At 38.4% G+C, this 15,196-nt stretch overlaps 1 protein-coding gene across 1 annotated transcript in view; it reads left to right on the top strand.

Moving 5' to 3' along the window:
• The first annotated feature begins 5,958 nt into the window (after nt 1-5,958).
• DPYSL3 (dihydropyrimidinase like 3) overlaps nt 5,959-15,196 on the top strand; it is a 75,882-nt gene continuing 66,644 nt past the window's right edge. Inside the window, exon 1 of the mRNA XM_070937354.1 lies at nt 5,959-6,436. Coding sequence (XP_070793455.1) covers nt 6,065-6,436 — 372 coding nt within the window. The 5' untranslated portion in view covers nt 5,959-6,064. The remainder of the gene's footprint in view (nt 6,437-15,196) is intronic.

Here is a 15,196-nt window from a genome sequence, read left to right as displayed (position 1 = left end):
CACTATTGAGTAATATAGTTTGGATGTTATTAGTATGCCAGGAATAATTATTGTACAGGCAATTGGAGCTTTATCATTACTCAGCAGTGTAAATAAATAATGTAGCATTGAAGCAATGCCATTAGGAACTTCAGCATGTCTGTTCAATTAAAATGCTGCTCTTTGTCTTTATCATGGCTAGTTCTGGATATTCCCTGCTAAATTCCACTCAATAACCCTTATGGAATATTCACTATTTAATTCTACTCCATATCCTGTATAATGCTCCCTTCTTTCTGTCTCTAAAGTGTCTACTTGATCAGCAAATGAGGCTGAGCAACAGAAAAATCACTCTCTTTTATGTTAGAGGACTCAGTCAAAACTGAAGTGGTGCATGACACTTTCTTTTAACATTTCTGAGTGTCCTGCAAAAAGTAAGAATGCCGAGTTTGTCTTCCAAACTCTTCCAGAAGTGTATGTTCAGGATTCATTATTGAGAGGGAGTCAGAACAGACTGAAATTATGACTTTCTTTCAGAAAGTAAATGCTTCAGGCTAATATTAACTTTTGCTAGTTTAAGAGTTTTTCAGAAATGAGGTTGAAAAACTCATAAAAAGTAGAAGTTGGCTGGCAAGGAGTTTATAGTTAAAAATGAAAATCATTAAAAATTATGATTTATTTAGTCACATAAATTAATGTGTATGTGTGCATACATTCAAAGTGATGGGCAATCTTTTATTGCAGTGAGCTTTCTTCAGCATACCCCAATAACTAAGATTTTTTTTACCCAAAATTCACTATGGATTTGGACATCTCTTTTACAGGTAGGATTCATTCATAAAAATGAGTCAGGCATTTTAGTACCCCGTTTCTCCTAAAATAAGACATCCCCTGATAATAAGCCCAATCGGGCTTTTGAGCGTATGCGCTAAAATAAGCCCCCCATGAAAATAAGCCCTCCCCAAAAATAAGCCCTCCCCGTAAATATTTAAACATATATGCAGCCAATCCCTGCCATTTCCTCTGGTTAGGTTTAGAGAGACAGTGCTGGAAATCAAGTAAGACAGCAAGAGGAGCCCCAACTTGGTCCATGCACCCCAAAGTAATAAGGCCTCCCCAAAAATAAGGCCAAGCACTTATTTCAGGGTTCAAAAAAATATGACAGGGTCTTATTTTCGGGAAAACAGGGTAGCAAGTGGAATGGAAAAGAAAAACCAAACAAGCTACTGCATATCAGCACTGTCGGATAAATAAAAATTGCATTAGCAGCTGATATGGACTATTCTTTTATGTCATGGAGCCAAGTAAGCAGATGTTCATATATAATCAATAAACTGATAAGAGTCAGAGATGGAGTAGTTGGTCTAGGAATCTAAGAGTGTTTTATTGCTGAATTTATTGATGGGGAAGCTTTTGTTTGGCATAGATGAAGACTCCATAAAAGTACAAGTCCAAAATTCACAGAACTGTATAGCAAAACCTGAGTTGAATAGATCATTCAGTGAAGGATATGCCTGTCCAATCCAAGTATTTGTTGAATCTAAATGTATGTCTGAAACCTTATTCTGCCTACCTACTGAAGCCTTATCCTGCTCTATCAGCATCCATGGTTAAGAATTTTAGTCACAAATTAGAGAGTGACATTAGTTCAGTAAATCATCTACCATTATTAATGAACAATGATGACTGCACTTTTGGCATGCATATGGTGTCTGATTAACAATCAAAGAAACAGCATGACAACAGTGGAAATTTACATTGATATAAAAAGAAAGTTAAATAGGAAAGTTGTTAACATAATTACAGAATTTCTAACAATATGAATATATTACCCATTACTGTAACAATTAGGTATATTTCTGATAAAATTATAGACAGGAATTTTAGATACTTATTGTATTAAAATGTTCAGTCACGTAAGATATGATTGAGGTTTTGGCCCAAGATCACCCTCAGCTACAGAAATTGGATGATTTTGAGCTAGTCACTTTCTTTCAGGTTACATATTATAGGATGAGGGAAATGGAGAAAGGAACAATAGGCATGCCACTTGAGTGCCTGAAAGAAAGGCACAATATAAATCCAACAAATAAATAAACAAAATAGATAATATCAGGTGCAGTAACAGGGCCACTTTTTTCTATTGAAGATTATATTTCTTTACCTTTAGCTGTTAGAGACAGCTAAATAATAGACTGCAGGCTGGTACTACATAGGGAAAAAGAAAAAAGTGAACAAAAACATGCCTTTTGTAACCTTCCTCTTCCCATGTCTGCCAGGAAATAGACACAATTAAAATCCAGTTTTTGAATATATATAAAATGTCACATCTGAAAACCATGGTGCCTTTATCTGGTAGAAGTATGTTCTGCATGATTGTATTAAGTAGTACCACAGAATTTCATTATTGTGACATTTGCATACTGTCCACATGACATAGTTCATAGCTTTTCTATTGTGATTTGTGTGCCTAGTTTGGCTAAGAAACTATTGAAAGATCTTTCCTGGAGGTAGTATATTCTATTAGTTACAGTCCAAATAGGTCACTTTTCTTTAAATTAAGAGACAGGTCTTTCCTTCATTTTCTAACCTCTTCACAGCTTTGGAAATCATTGGTTTCATTTCCATTCTCCATGGAATTAATTTACTAAAGAACTCTTTCTCCTTCCCCAAAGCACTATAAATCAGTCTTAATTTTCCCTCTCCCCTTCCCTTTCAAAAATCAGCTGTAAAATACTGAGCCAGTTCCAAAGGCTATGCACCTACCCCCCTCAGGTTGCTCCTATTAAAATAGCTTGTATTATGTTTATAAAAATATGGGGCAGGAGACAGAAAAAGAAATAATACAGACTAAACACATGGCTAATGTTCATCTGGTTTGGTGCTCAGATACTTTTTCAACCTAGCTTCTTCCATGATTTCCAAACCTATTGATTTTTTGGGGGGTTAGGGTTAGTATTAAGCACTTAGAAAGCATTATAATAGTGCAATTTATGTCAAAACTGAATTGCTTTCAATTTCTATAAAACAGTGAGCACAATTTAAAATTAGGAAAAGCGCTATATCCAACCTCAAAATATATTTTCCCTTGAAGCTACCTTCTCTCAGCAGATTTCTCCAAAGTTGACAGTAATCTTTGCTAAGAGGAAAAACAAACTCGATAATTCTGTGGATGAAATATGTCTTTTTAACAACATATGGCAAAATTATGTACATATTTTCAAAACTTCAAACACTCTTTGAGTAACAGGATCATCTTTGAAATGTAGGGCACAAAATAAAATTTTATTCTAACCATGTTGAGCCTGATTGAACCAGACGATGGAGATTGAAGCACATGCTCTTAACATTCTTCCATTGACTTGAAAACAATTATGAAGTGGATTATTTTGTTCTGAATTGTCCTAATTTCTTTACACACTTAGAATACATAGTATACTACATTCAATTTTATTAAGTATCTGGCTCACAACAACAAAATCCGCTTATCTCATTTCCAAATAGGAATCAAGGGAGAAAATTGTACAAAAAACCAACATCCTAACATATTAGCTCCAGCTTAGTATCTTGCTGTTATTGCATATTCTGTAATTACATTTCTATATGGCAGTCCTAAATTATGCATCAGCATATTTCATGAGAATCTGCCAAGTAATAGCTTTTAAATTATAGAAAGTTACTTACTCTATAAAGAACAGTCTAGGCCCTACGGATTTCAGGCCCTGAAGATTCTTTGCAATATGTGAGTTTGAATGCAGTATCAGTGTGCCACTCTTTAAAGTAGCCACATAGTTTTCTGGAATCATGTGGCAACTGTGCAATCATTAGAAAAATACAATTGCTTTAAACAATGGCAAACCTGTGGTACAATTACCTTTCTGTGCATTTCAAATAATCTTTTTAGAATTGAAAGTGAACTGCTGCTGGGCTTTAGAACAGGGGTGTCAAACTCTATTTTACTGAGGGCTACATCAGGGTTGTGTTTGACATTGGGGGGGGGGGTAGGCTGGGGTAGGCGTGGCCAGCTCAACATCACTGTTGGGGGGCGCCTGTGGTGGCCCTACTGCTTTGCCAGCCTGAGCTCCGTTTTAGACTGCGACGGCCCCCTGCAACCCACTGCCAGTAAAAACAGAACTTGGGGCTGCACACGGCCCTCTCGAGCTCCATTTTCACTGGCAGAGGCACCGCGGGCTGGTCCTTAGCTGTTTCCAGAGCGGCCCTGAGGGCCAGATCTAAGCACTCTGTGGGCCGAATCTGGCCCGTGGGCTTTGAGTTTGACACCCCTGCTTTAGAACAAGCTTCCCCAAAGTAGTCAATATCAATGCACAAGAATTGGTAGGACTGCCATTGGGGTTGCTAATATTATGATTCTTAATGCTATTAGTTAAAACAGTATTTATTAAATTATAACATATAATAAATGTTTGAGGCAGGTCAGTGAACGATCTGAAACTTCATGAAAGTGTTGATGAGCTAAGGATTTTGGGAACCCCTGCTCAAGAACAATCTACATTTTTTAGGTTGTGCTAATTTGAATGTGAATCTACCAAGATATGATTAGTGTTAATATTAACTTTTTTCAATTAGGAATGACTGTACCTTAAAATGTTAATCATCTTGGACATACTTGTAGAGATTTCATTTGAACTGCTGTTAATATGGCTGTGCCATCTGGCCTAGGGATCTAGTAATGTGGATATGGAATCTGTTAAATTGGTTATATTATTAAAGAAACTGATTGCACTCATCCACAAATTATGTTTTGTGGTTTTAATGCTTTTAATGTTTACAATGCTTTTTGTTATGGTTGTTATATTTGTGGCACCGTTTAACAAAGTACAATGCCCAAGTTCACCTAGATGAGATTGGCAACTATATACATTTAGCAATTAAACCAACCAACAAACTTTTTTTATTTGAATCACATACTTTATTATGAAACACATAACTATTATCATGATTTACATTTTAGACTCCAAACCAGCACAATGTGAATCTCATGAGTACCCTAATTAATAATCCAAAAAGTTTCTTTGTCCATGAAATTTGCTGATGTCAGGGACAGGTTTGATAAAAAAAGGAGTTAAAAACCGTGTGGGACTTTGGGCTCATCTTCTTTTGTTTGACCTAAGGCCTTCCTTGTGGTCCCATGTTCAGAAGATAATTATTGAAGACTGGAAAGTTAAAATAAAAATCATGAAGACAATGGCAAATCACTTCCATAGACTGCCAAAGAAACACAGGAATCTCGCCACATAGTCCTAAGGAATGAAATTCAACTTGATGAAAACTTTTAGGCATGAACTTTGCTGCTTTTACCTTTTTACCTGATTATTCTTTAAATGTAGATTTTGCCAATGAACCAAAGACCCAACCACACAGGTAAAGCCGGGAAAATAATGTTTCTTCTGGGAACGCGCCTCCTGTTAAATATTTAAGCATACAGGCAAAGTTTTTTTCTTTTTTCTTAAAATGGCCGTTTTACTTCTCATTTCCCACCCCTCTCCAGTTTATAACCTAAGCAAAACAACGCAGTAAAAAGACCATGTTTTCTTGACGTGGAATTGTCCCCACTGTCCCCAAAAGCTTCTCCCCAATCTAAGCAAGCACCCTCCTAACGTGTGGGGGGACTACGAACGGTTGCCAGGGAGGCCCGGGGACGATGGGATAGAGAGTCGGCCTCTCTTGGCAGCCGACAGGAATCCGCTAGGGGCGGAAAACGAAAGTAATCAAGCCTATCCCGCCCGGGATTTCGAAGGGAAGAGACTCGCCGCTGCCCAGCGCAGCGCAGCGCGTGCATGAGCGCAGCTTTCCCCAGCCAAATCTGCGGCCGGCGCCGGCGCGGGTGTGAAAAGTCCTCGTGGCCGCCGCCGCCGCCTCCCTCCCTCCCTCTCTCTCCCTCCCTCCCTCCCAGCAGGCGCTCCTTTTCTCTCTCTCTCTCTCTCTCTCAGTCATCAGTCACTCCGCGCCTGAGTCGAGCCAGCGGCGCCCGGGGAGTCTCCCTCCCGCCCTTCTTTCTCTGCCTCGCAGACGGAGTCGCCGGCTTGACTTACCCCAGTGACTCACGCGGTTGCCGGCCTCGGCCATGGCTTCCCACAGCGGCCGGAGAGGCCGAGAACGGCCGGATCCCGCGGCGGCGGCGGCGGCGGGGGAGGAAGATCTCCCCGTTTACCTGGCGCGCCCGGGCACCGCCGACCAAGTGCCCCGCCAGAAGTATGGCGGGATGTTCTGCAACGTGGAGGGCGCCTTCGAGAGCAAGACGTTGGACTTCGGGGCTCTCAGCGTGGGGCAGCGTGGAGCCCGCCGCGCCCCATTACGGGACCAGGAGCCCCAGAAGCAGCAGCAATCTCCGGCGGAGGCGGAGGCAACCCCGAAGGAGCCCCCGGCCGGCGGCGTGGAAATCCGGCCCCCCTCAGGCAAACAGCGGCTGCAAAACCTCGACCACGAGGATTACAAGGTCAGAGAAGGGGCGGAGGAGGGGAGCCTCCCCCGGAGGTCTCGGCGAGGGATGGAGGAGAAGGAGGAGGTGGGTGGCCTTGGAAGCGTGGCTGAAGGCGGGGGGGGGGGTGTAGGAGAGGGAGAAACGCCGCCTTGCTCCGGATGCACGGGGGGTGGGATGCTCGGGCCGTTTGCCGGGGAGTCAATCCCGCCCTCCCCGGGGTGATGTGCACTAGACGGGAGCGCGGAGAGACTGGCGCGCTCCGCCCCAAAAAGCATCTTTCCGACCACGGCGACGACGCGTCCTCCTAAAGAGCTGCAAAAGAGCTTGTGGTTCGAGGGGGGCGGGGGAGGGAGAGGAGAAGATGCCGGGGTCAGATGTGGCCTCCACTTCTATCCCGCCTGTCCCAAAGTTGTGGCGGTGGCGAAGGGGGGCTCTGCTTAGTGGCGGTTACAAGCAAGGGCAGGGCGCTCTTATTTTCCAAGGTTTAAAATTCTTTCCTCTTGACGCATAAAAAAAAAAAACCCAATAACTTAATTTACGCTCTGAGGCATCTTTTAATAAAAGTTCAGCGTTTCAGAGGAATCTTGTGGTACAGGGTTGAGTTTTCTCCTGGCAGTTTCCAGATTCGCCCTCGCGTGTTGCAGCGCCTTCAATTAAGTTTCCTGCGGCCCAGGCTTTAATGGTACGGAGGGTCACGTGACCCCGGTCTAATTATTCACCCCCATCGGCTTGTGAATAAATCCGTTACTCCATACTAGCCGGGCTTATGCTGCGCCTTCCTTTCTCCCTTACTGCCGTAGGATTGGGGTTAATCGAGAGAAGTAATAACCGAACAGAGGCTCTGTTTAACTTTCTTCTGTTTCTTTTCAAGAGAAGAAGAAGAAGGCTCTTTCCCCCCTTGCTGTCAGCTTGTAACAAAGTGTGTCAGCGGTTTTTCAAGTGATTAACTGAAAAGCTGCATGCCCAGTTTCCAAGAATGGTCAAATAACTAACTGCCAGAAGGCAGTAGCATAAACTTGGCCAGGTTTGGTTATTTTAAAGTCGGATTTTTTTTTCCATAATGACAATGGACTTCCTATATAATCACAGGCCTGAAAATCAAATCTGAACTCTTGACCTTAGGCTCATATCATTAAAATAGATTTGTTTTAAATATCATACCATAAGATCAGATTGAGTACTCTTGATAGCTTTTTCAGGTGTTGATTGTGGCTCAAATGTATTGCTGGGTATCAGGGTTTGCAGTCCACATTTTTTTTTTAAATAGCTATTTTAGCTTTGGCTGTCAGAAAACAGTGAAAAATATTCTTAAAGCTATTACAAAGACTGAATCATTGTAAGCTCTGTACAGCCATACTATTCAGATGGACTATAGAGAGGCCAGTGGCCTTAGAAACAGTAGGCTCTATGGTCTCTCTGAATGACCTTTGCTCAGTGCCTCCTTTCTCACCTTTTTGACATCATGGGGGAAAAAAGCAGGAAGATTGGAAAAAGAATTTTCTCATCTAAGTATGGAACTTTCTCTCAGCTCTTAGAGTGGAAAATCAAAAGCATTCTATAGTTTCTGGATTGTGGGTTTAAAAAAAAGGAAATAAGAGCTCAAATCACTGCAACAGAAGAGTAAAAATCATCCAGCTGGAAGAGAAAGATATTGGATGAAATTGCTTAGGGACAGTATGGTGAAATTAGATCTATTTAGTCAGAAATGGCAGTTTTTAATTTGGAGATGAATGCCTTTTTAAAACTTTAAAACAGCCACCATTCCCACAGTTCTTATATTGAGGTTATCTTTTTTGCTGATTCTTCTATAAGTGTTACTATACTTTACATGGAGGTAAGGTATTAGATTCTGTCTCTTATTTACTTAGAGAACCAGTTGATTATGAACAATTAATACTTTAACAATAAAAGGATGAACAGGTAGTATTTCTGTTTAGGCGTGAGTCAGGAAACCCTCAAGGCTTCCTGGCAAAACAATTATGAAGGCTATCAATGGGATTGTCTGTTTGTTTTATTTATGTGTGCATGTGTTTATAGATTATCTGCTTTTATTTTTCTTATTTTGTCAACTGCCTCCAGGTACTTATATTTCTATCTGCTTTCCCTACATGGAAATATCCAATTAACCTTTAATTTATTTAAATAGAATGCAAGTATTGTATCATTTCATCACAGAAAAAAATTGTAATTATACTGTAGCATTATGGGAAAAGTATTTGATTTGAAAATCATAACTTTTTATAAGAAGCTCAAGGAAGCACATATAGAACTAACAAGAGTCACAAGATTATTGTAACAGGATGAAAAAATAATAAGTATCTGTCACAACTAGGTAGATGGCGTGGTAAAAAATGACTTGTCAGAAGTCCCAAAGAGAGTTTCTTTAGTGAAGGTAGGACTTGAGTCTGCCTCTGTTCTTGTTTCAGCACCTTTTTTTTACTCCATGTCATTCTTACTTCCAAATATTTGGTGGAAACCAGATTATCTCTTTTTGATTTAATACTTGATAACACTAGCATTTTGAATTGTGTTTGAAAACAAACTGCCAGCCACTATAGTAGTTCCTTAATAAATGAAAAGATATTACTGTGTTATGTTTGGCCTTTAAATTGCTCCTCTGCTAAATCAGTTGAAGTTTCTGGTAACTTTCCAAAGTTTGAATATAGTATTCTACAGTGATATGTAACATATGTATTCTTATATACTCTTACAAAGATGGAGAAGCTCTCTGTTCATTCAACAAAGCCAAGATTGATTGTGGTTCAAATTGTAAACTTCCTGTAAAATTAAAACTTACCATACAAACTAGTTGCAATCTCAGTATTACTTTGAGTGATTACATGGGGAAATTAATATATTGAATGAATAAATGGATAACTGAAAAACTCTGGACTGCAATTTGTGTCATGATTAAAAATAAATCCTGGAATGTAAAAAAAAAATGTAGTGGCAATCTGATGATAACATTGAAAAAAAACTGAAAAAAGAAGAAACAAGAAAAAAATTGCCTCAAATTTGATCACTGAACCAGAATCAGATGTGTTATTATAACGGCATTATAAAAACACTGCTAATGAACCTGGAGGAGTTGATGAACTATTTAAATTTTTACCAGATAATGCATTTAGAGTTATATATGTGATTTGGAAGCAGCAGTGGTCAAGGGACTGGAAAAGATCAAACCTTACCAAAGCAAGATTTTGCAGTCTAGACTTCATTAGTACATAGGATGAAAACTGTCAGGTGGATAAGCTTGGGAGGCACATGAGTTTATATTGCTAACATGATAGGTAATGGAAATGGCATGAAAGTTCCAAAATATGTCTATTTGTGCTTTATTGATTATACTAACATTTTACTTTGTAAATCAAGAGATGTTGTGAATAGCCCTTTAAAATGTTTTGAATTGCCTTATCTACCCACAGAAGCTATTTCATGACTAGAAACAACAATTAAAACAATATGGAGCTATTCAGAGGTTCAAAATCTGAAAAAAAGAACACAGTTGTACACTGTCACCCTCTTTATAATGTTACATGCAGAATATATGATGAGGAATGATGGACTACAAGAAATTGAAATTGAAATCAGAAGTTGTGGGAAGAAACACCAGTAGTGTTGGATATGCTGATAATACCATATGATGGCTGAAAACAAGGAAGATTTAAGAAATCTGTGGGAAGTTAGAATAAAGAAGTCAGCTTTCCTCAATATTAAAAAATAAAATGTCAGCATGCAATGCCAAATCTGTGCAAATAAGCAAAGATATTGTCAAAGTAATAACAGAATTATTTATCTTCCTAGGTTCAAAAATTCATAGAGATGGTAACAGTTGTTATGAAATATATATTTTATACTTGAAAAATAATTTCTGACTGTTTTAGATAAAGTATTAACATATAATATTGACAGTAAAGCTATGTACAGTCAATTTCATTGTTTTTCTTGGTCATAACATAGCTCTAAAAGCAGGACAGAAATACTGAATTAAAATAATGGTCCCTTTGAATAATGGAGTAGGAGAACACCTTAGATCTCAAGAAGAATAATGAATCAAATGCTAAATAATTCAAGATGATTCATTTGTTGAAAGCAATAATAAAGCTAAATTTTAACATAATATGAAGGCAAGAATCTTGGTGAACACTCTGATCCATAAAAATCAAAGGGAATCAATAAAGAAGCCAGGAGGATAACAAAGTCAGATACCATCACTGATGAGGCAATTCTTGTAAACATAAGCTTATAGAACTAGTGAAATGTTCCATCATATAACAAGGAATCAGAAATGATAAAATCACTAATCAATACCAATAATGATACCAGAATACAGATAATTGGCTTTTTTGCACAAAGAAAAAAATTAACAAACATTTGTTATGTTCATATATTTCACAGTAAGGAACAGGATTTGCTTCTGAACTCAAAAGCAAAATTTAGCTCTAGCAAGAGACTAATTGTTTTCACTTAAACTTTTAAATAAACTATTTTAAATTGTTTTATAGGTGTTTATGTAATACCTTTGTATGTTTCATTTATTGAATAACAGTGATTCTATTTGGAAGAGGTGGTCTAAATCCAATAAATAAATATTTAGAATTATAAATAATACATGGCTTAATTGATGTAATGGTCAAAATAAATACAGTATTTAAAGCAGAAGTTCTAAATATACTTTCCTGATAGTTTTATGGAAATGGTGTTATATTTGAATTGATACTGGATTGTACTATAAGCAGAACTCTCTTAGTTTTGTCCTGTTCCGTGTTCAGTTGTATTAGTACAAAAAATCTAGGAATCATAATTCAGACAAAACACAAAAATATCACAGATAGATGTTCTCTAGTTTATTTAAACATTCCCACAGTCAAGAGTAGTGAATTGGGCATTATGCAAAGGATATTTGTTTTTTTTTAATATTAAGCTATAATTCTGGCTTATTAATCTAAATGAGTAACTGTTAGAAATTGGAATAGTAAATAGAATGTTAGTAAATATTTGAAAACATGACAAAATTGGCATTATTACATTGAGTGTTGCCTCTCTATTTCAAAACCAAATCAGGGAAATATTTATTCTTCCACATCTGTTTTTGGCCTTTTCTTTATGTAATTTATGTAATTCTTCTGCACAATGTTTTTTCCCCCCATGACAGCTGTTTTTATGCTACAAAATGGGTTTATTACAGATGCAAATTACTTTTCATAGTATTAAGCCCAGGAATGATCCAATTTGTAGAGACAAATTATCTTTGTCAGCAAAACACAATGGTTGCTAAGTATAGCTTTCATTAACATGAGAGTTACCATACTTTATAAATCCATTCTTTTGCCAGTACAGTATCTGTTGCAATTTGCCACACTTAAATTGTTCATTAATCATCCAAATATGTAATTTTATCATTTTTCTTTATGTTTAAATTTCACATGTCTATTACTGATAAAACAGACTTAATTAAAACTACAAGAAATAATCTTATTTGCAGAGGCTTGAGTAATTTACAGTAGGGCTGTGCAAAATGTTTGAAAGAGATGTTCCTTAAAGCATGTTCCTGCATTGTAATACTTCTCTCTAGACTGTAAAAGCAGCTTCATCCTTTTTAAGATTCAACAAGCTCCATGCACACAAGTACAGATAGTGGGAGATAGCCTGGCCAATCCTTGCAAAGGATGTGGCTGCTTTAATGTTTGAATAGAGATGATTGATTTGCACAGACACTACTATGAAGCATATCTTTCAGAAGCAAGAAAGACATACATGGGTTCTTAATTTATGGGAAGAATAATATATGTAATTTCTTATACCAAGAGTGCCCATAGAATGAGGAAGAGCAGCTTTGGTCTCAGTCTGATTATATTGAAAGAGATTAAATTGAAAGCTTAAAGCTGTTAGTAAAATTGTATTTATTATTTATAGACTGGGTTTCTTTTTTAATAAGTGGCAGATACCCACAGGAGTATATGATAGTTCATTTTAAGATATTTTATCAGTAATAAATATATATCACCAACTTTTTATTTTTAGGAATTTTAAGATACTGTAAATAGTATGATAAATAGCTAATATGATTGCTGCAACTAAATCTTACAGAAAAATTGATAAGATAGAAAAAAGCAGTAAGTCCTATGATTCTGAGGTGTGGACAAAAGGGGGGACAGAGCCATAAACATGAAGCCACATTTTACTTTCTGTCTTGTTTAAGATCACACACACAGATAGATACATGCACACACACACATACATATCATCCCCTCAGACACAACCCGGGTGAAATGCTCCCGGTTTGGACCGGATCACCCAATCCAGTAGCGATGGTGGTGGATGGTTCGGAGAACCGGTAGCAGAAATTCCAGCCCCTCCCCCCATGAGTCGCGATCGTCAGAGGCTTTTTTTTTCATGTTTAAAAGCATTTTTTCTACAAATGCTTTTAAAAGTTAAAAAAAAGCCTCGCGCGGCTCATCTGGGATTCAGCCGAAGAGATTGTAGAAAAAATGCTTTTAAAAGTAAAAAAAAAAAAAAAAAGGGCCACGCCCACCCAGTCACATTACCCCCCACCAAGCCACGCTCACAGAACGAGTTTACATTTCACCACTGCACACAATCCAGATTTTCTTGCATTCTCCAATCTTTACTTTCCTAACTTTTGGGGGGGGGGGGAGTGGATAAGTATCTAGTTGGCCATTTTATAGGTACTGAGATTTTGCACATGGTCAAATGAACCTACCTTGTACTGTGGGCACACTTCTTCGTAAAATATCCTTCAGGATATTTTTCTGTTCAATGTATGGTAGTAAATACAATTTAGGAAGATAAATAGAAAGCAGCTTGAAAAGAAAAAAAGCCTTTTAAGATAGCATCAGTCTAGGTAAATGTAAACATAAAATGGCTTATATTAAACAGATAGTGGATTCAGAATGGCTCAATTATGAAAGTGCTCTTTATTTTGTTTATTAGCAAAGAGAAAATAGCTAAGGAGCCATTTTATTTCTTTATTTCTTTTTCTTTTTTTGAGGGAATGTGAGGAATTCTTATGTTAATTCTCAAGACATTGAACACATGCTCCCAAGCATGTCACCATGTATGAAACAGAGGAAGTTGAATTATTATCTGGATTAAATTCCTTGAAAATATGGTGATTTGATGGAAATTTTTGTAGGTTACTAAATTTTCTGTGTAATTCTAAGCTTCGGAACAATTCCACTGTTTTAGAAATAGACACTGCATTTATCTGTCTTTGACAGAATCAAAATGGGGATACTAATTTTCATTCTTGGATTAGATATTTGTTTTGTTATGGTTTAATAATAGAGGTAATCTAGAAATCTAGACATTACTTGTAGGGGTTGAGTGCTCACTACTTAAGAGATACTTGTTGGAAAAACAGATGGATTCAGAAGAGACCTTTACTGATTTGCTGAGCCAAATCTAATAATTTGGCAAATAATACTAAATGGTTCCTATCAAAGTTATTAGATAAGGAATTTTTAAACAATATTTAAACACTTATCTATTTTTACTTGGATAAGAGCAAAATGTTTCAGTTCAGTTGCCATGACTCAACTTCCAGACTTCCCTTGAGATAGTTTGAGTTTTAAAAGTGTACACTATTTCCATGCACCTAGATAAATTGTGATGTGAAAGAAAAAAATATGTAATTCCAAAGGCCAAAATATGAAGAGAAAAATTATACTTTTCTGACAAAATCAATTTTATTTATGACCAAAAGTCCCAAATATTTTATTAGGAAGGTTGTTTCTCCATAGTGTAGAAATGGGAGGTGCCAGTCTGGGTATTCCTTGCTCTAGCTCTATGTCCTGAGCTGAAAAGTTCTGAAGATCCGCCTCCCTGGTGACGTCTCTTCAGTTTTTTTCAGCTCAGCACAGCTCATGGTTGCAAAGTTTTAGCTCCTGAGCTTTGAGCCAGTTTAAATAATTTCTTTTTTCCCTGGATTTTCTTTCTTTTTACTTTCTTTTTATTTTGGAAGCTGCTTTCTCCTCGTTGCTTGCAGGTACTGTTTAAAGGGAAGCTCTCCGGTTTTGGATTGAGCGTGGGGGGGGTGGCTGTTGTTCTCCCCTCAATCTCCCTTATCGTGTGGGCGGCTGTGAGGGGCTAGCCGGCTGGCTTTCGCCCCGGTCCCTCCAAAAATTCTTCGGAAGCCTCTCAGGCTTCACAGACAGCCGCGGGAGCCGCGCGCGCCATTTTGAAGGGCCGCGGCCTCCCTTTGATCACCGCTCGTCAGCTGGGAGGCGGAGCGGCATTTTTGGGCCTTATTTGCCGGTTTGAGGCCTTCTCTATCTTGCTGCAGCCGCACCAGCCGGAATTGGCTGGTGGTTTGGAAGAAGGTGCCTTGGCTGAGGAGTGTGGGCCGGGCGCTGGGCCACGCTACTCCCTGGCGGGCAATGGCGGCCTGTAAGTCGCGGCGGCCTTCGTCCCCGCGCATTTTTTGGCGCGAATTAATCCAGCCGGCTGTGATCCCCTGGCAACCTTTGAATACAGAGCTGGTGTTTTTTTTTTTCTTTCCTTGGGAGGCAGAGGAGAGAGTGGATTTCTGACCAGCGCAACTTTATCTGCGGGTTTGCTTGGCGGCCTGATCTGGTATTGCTTCTGATTATAGAGAGAGCCTTTCTTTGAACTGGGCAGTTGAGGAGCGGCCATTTTGAGACCTGGGAGCCATTTTGTATTTTTGTTTTTTTTTTTTTTTTTTTTTTTTTTGCAGAGTCTTTGGAATTTGGTTTCCTGTGACTGCCATCTGACTTACCATCATGGGGGATGCTG

The sequence above is a fragment of the Pituophis catenifer genome, unplaced genomic scaffold (genome assembly GCF_029215685.1).
Source record: "Pituophis catenifer annectens isolate HBS135680 unplaced genomic scaffold, rPitCat1.0.hap2 SCAF_2, whole genome shotgun sequence".
NCBI lineage: Eukaryota > Metazoa > Chordata > Lepidosauria > Squamata > Colubridae > Pituophis > Pituophis catenifer.
Note: the sequence above shows the minus strand (reverse complement) of the source record. Positions and strands in the feature narration are given on the sequence as shown.